The sequence below is a fragment of the Austrofundulus limnaeus genome, unplaced genomic scaffold (assembly GCF_001266775.1).
Source record: "Austrofundulus limnaeus strain Quisiro unplaced genomic scaffold, Austrofundulus_limnaeus-1.0 Scaffold0, whole genome shotgun sequence".
NCBI classification, from domain to species: Eukaryota; Metazoa; Chordata; class Actinopteri; order Cyprinodontiformes; family Rivulidae; genus Austrofundulus; species Austrofundulus limnaeus.
In genome coordinates this window covers 2,153,032-2,155,948 of record NW_013952402.1, presented here as the reverse complement: position 1 = coordinate 2,155,948, position 2,917 = coordinate 2,153,032, and the positions used below count along the sequence as shown (strand labels likewise).

The 2,917-nt window shown below is 37.3% G+C and overlaps 1 protein-coding gene across 1 annotated transcript in view; it reads left to right on the top strand.

The window, feature by feature from the left end:
* LOC106518994 (collagen alpha-1(XIX) chain) overlaps positions 1-2,917 on the top strand; it is a gene marked incomplete at both ends in the record, with an annotated part of 138,916 nt that overhangs the window by 98,573 nt on the left and 37,426 nt on the right. Inside the window, 3 exon segments of the mRNA XM_014010492.1 lie at positions 460-513; positions 1,005-1,058; positions 2,479-2,559. Of these exon segments, the coding sequence (XP_013865946.1) occupies positions 460-513; positions 1,005-1,058; positions 2,479-2,559 (189 nt within the window).

Here is a 2,917-nt window from a genome sequence, read left to right as displayed (position 1 = left end):
TGTAAAAAGTCATGGAAAGCCAAGACACCAGCTGAACTCTCTCAGTAATTTGAAAGCAAGCCTGCCCCTTGTCTGTCTACTATATGGACATACTGATTATAAGTCTGAGTTTACCTGTAACTCTTCTTGGTTATAGTTCTATAGGTATTGTGCTTCCTTAAGTTTTATTTAATATTGTGAAATGCATGTTAATTTATAATAAGTGAGCGAGGTATAGTTTACATATTCAGAATWATACAAAAAAGTCTCCTCAGACTGATGTGTCTTGGAGAAGAGACGAAATGTTTTCAACAAAAAAGAACCAGTCCTACTCTATTTTTTTTTTTCGAGACTTCCATTTTAAATACTCTTAGTGTCTACAGCTTGGCCAGCTGTGTCATAAAACTCACACTCAGATGACTCTGTCACCAAACAAAAGGAGACAATAGCCCAAAGAATTTTTCCCTTTATGTTTGTCAGGGGAAACAAGGCCAGCCAGGATCCATCGGACTCCCAGGACTCCCAGGCGAGCCCGTGAGTAACTCTGGCACTAAACACCAGCACTTCATGTCAAGCTTTTCTTTTCCCTCATGGCCGTATCTGTCACCTTGCCATATCCTCTACTCTCCCAGCTGAGCCTGACGAAATAAAGAGAGAGATAAACAGATAAATCTCAACAGGCAGAAACAGAGAATAAGTCAAAGAAGAAAAAAAAAGTACCAAATTTTRACACAGGCGATCAGTAATCAAATTTAAGAATTAAGTAGTGGAAAGAGGCAAATCTAAGCGCTTTATGCCAGCAARGCAGGCAGCAGCCCAATCTGTTCCCTGCACCTGCTGCGGTAATGAGCATCTGTCTTTATTCAAAAGCAAGGAGGGAAAAGAGGCATTTCATAAATCCTGGCTAAGGGAAGTTTAGCTGGAGCACAGCAGCTCGCCGAAGCAGTGAGGAGGAGGAGATAAATGTGTGTGTGTGGAGATGAAAGCTGGCTGATAGATGTGTCTCTATTCACCACTATTTACAGGGCTTACCAGGGAAGCCAGGGGCGCCTGGGAGAGATGGCCTGAGAGGAGAAAAGGTGGGTAAACATCAAATCAAGTTCTCACCTCAAAGACAAATATGAACCTAAGATCTTTTATCACAGGCTGAACACACCAGACAACTTGTGAAGACACTTTTTCAGATTACTCACCATGAACGCCATCTTCAGTTATGCTGTAACCTCTCACGTTAGATGCCMCTGACTGCTCTGGTATTTGCAAACAAAAAGGACCTGGAACATTAGACAAGTAGAAATGCTACCGAGTTGCTAATTTTTAAATAGTAAATTCACAATTGTCATTTATGACATTACTAATGACATTTTCAATGTTTCCAAAGTGTTTAAAATGCTGCTGTTTGCTGATGACATGTGGTTTTGTTGAACTTAACAGATATAATGGATTTAATTGGATTTAAAGGACCGAGTTAGCAAAAATATTTAAGATAAATTTGTTTTTTGGGAAGCAAGTTGCAATTTAAGGGGTCAATTGAGAGTTGTTATTGTGTAAGGAAGTTTTTTGTGTGTTTCTGTGTGTGGAGTGAAAATATTGAAGAATTTGAGTGTGGAGTTGAAGCTTAGTCCAAACATAAAATAGTTTAAAAGAAAGTATAAAGAAATGTTTTTCATGAAATATAATGATATCTAACAAATCAGCAATAGCCGGTATTAATAAAAAGTATTGAATTTTCACCCGCTTCAGATGTTATCAGTCCATTAAATGGACGTTATTAGTGGTTATCAGTCCCATAGAATGGCTTCAGACTGTCAGCTGGTTAGTATGAGGCATAAAGCCACTAAGGATTTTTATGCAATCTGGTTCATATGAGGCATAAAGCCACTAAGGTTAATTTTAGAGAAAATTACCTAGGCTAGGTTAAAGTAGATTGTTGCCTTCCATCGCATTGGTAGGTAAACAGTCTGAAGCCATTCWATGGGAGTGACAACCGCTAAAAATGTCCATTTAATGGACTGATAACATCCAAACCAGCTGGAATATTGTACCATAATGCTCATCATTTCCAGTAGTAGTTGTATTAATAAGGAATTAGGTTAGTAAAAATGGATAACTATTGGTGAAGGGGTGGGATTYAATTATTTCTAATCCTTTTGTTAAAAAGTGTAACAATACTTGTGCACTTTTTCTTTGTAGGTTCTGTATTTTTTGTTTTTTACTTCTTTGCTTAAATTGTTTGTCTGTATGTGGTTAACATGATAAAAATAAAACAAACTAATAAGTTTATCAGATTATCTGGGACTATCATATTTAAAAATGATTGCCACAACCAATACTGTGTTATTATTATRACTGAGTAACATTACAGCTATAAGGTTATTTTTCTTTTAAAAACACGATCACCTAAAATGCATTTCTAAATAGAAGATTTATGTAAAACAGACAAAAGGCTCTGCCCATCATGTACCCATTTATCATTCACATCTGTCTTTCCACCTGTAGGGGGACTCTGGTGGTGTGATTGGCCCTCAAGGTCCTCCTGGTCCTAAGGGCGAGCCTGGAGAACCTGGTGGTGGATCTATGGTGAGCATTAGTTTGAGTTTATGTAACCGTTAAGTTAAAAGGTGGAAAAAGTAGAAACAAGTGGTGAAAGACAGGATCTTCTGCAGCTTCATTATGCCATCAGTTGTCATCAGTTGACATTGACACGCTTTTTATGAACCGCGATATGTTTTTGTTTGCTGAAGTTCCAATTAGCCACGAAACTTATGAAGCTTACCACAGGTGTTAGTATATAAGGTTATTGTTTGCCCTCTATATGAAAGACTGAAAATAAGACACAATGTACACAATACCACAAACTAGACAATATAGCTATATATAAACAGAGAAATACTCTGCTGTTGGACAATAAATACATCAAACTAGACATGTTTATTTA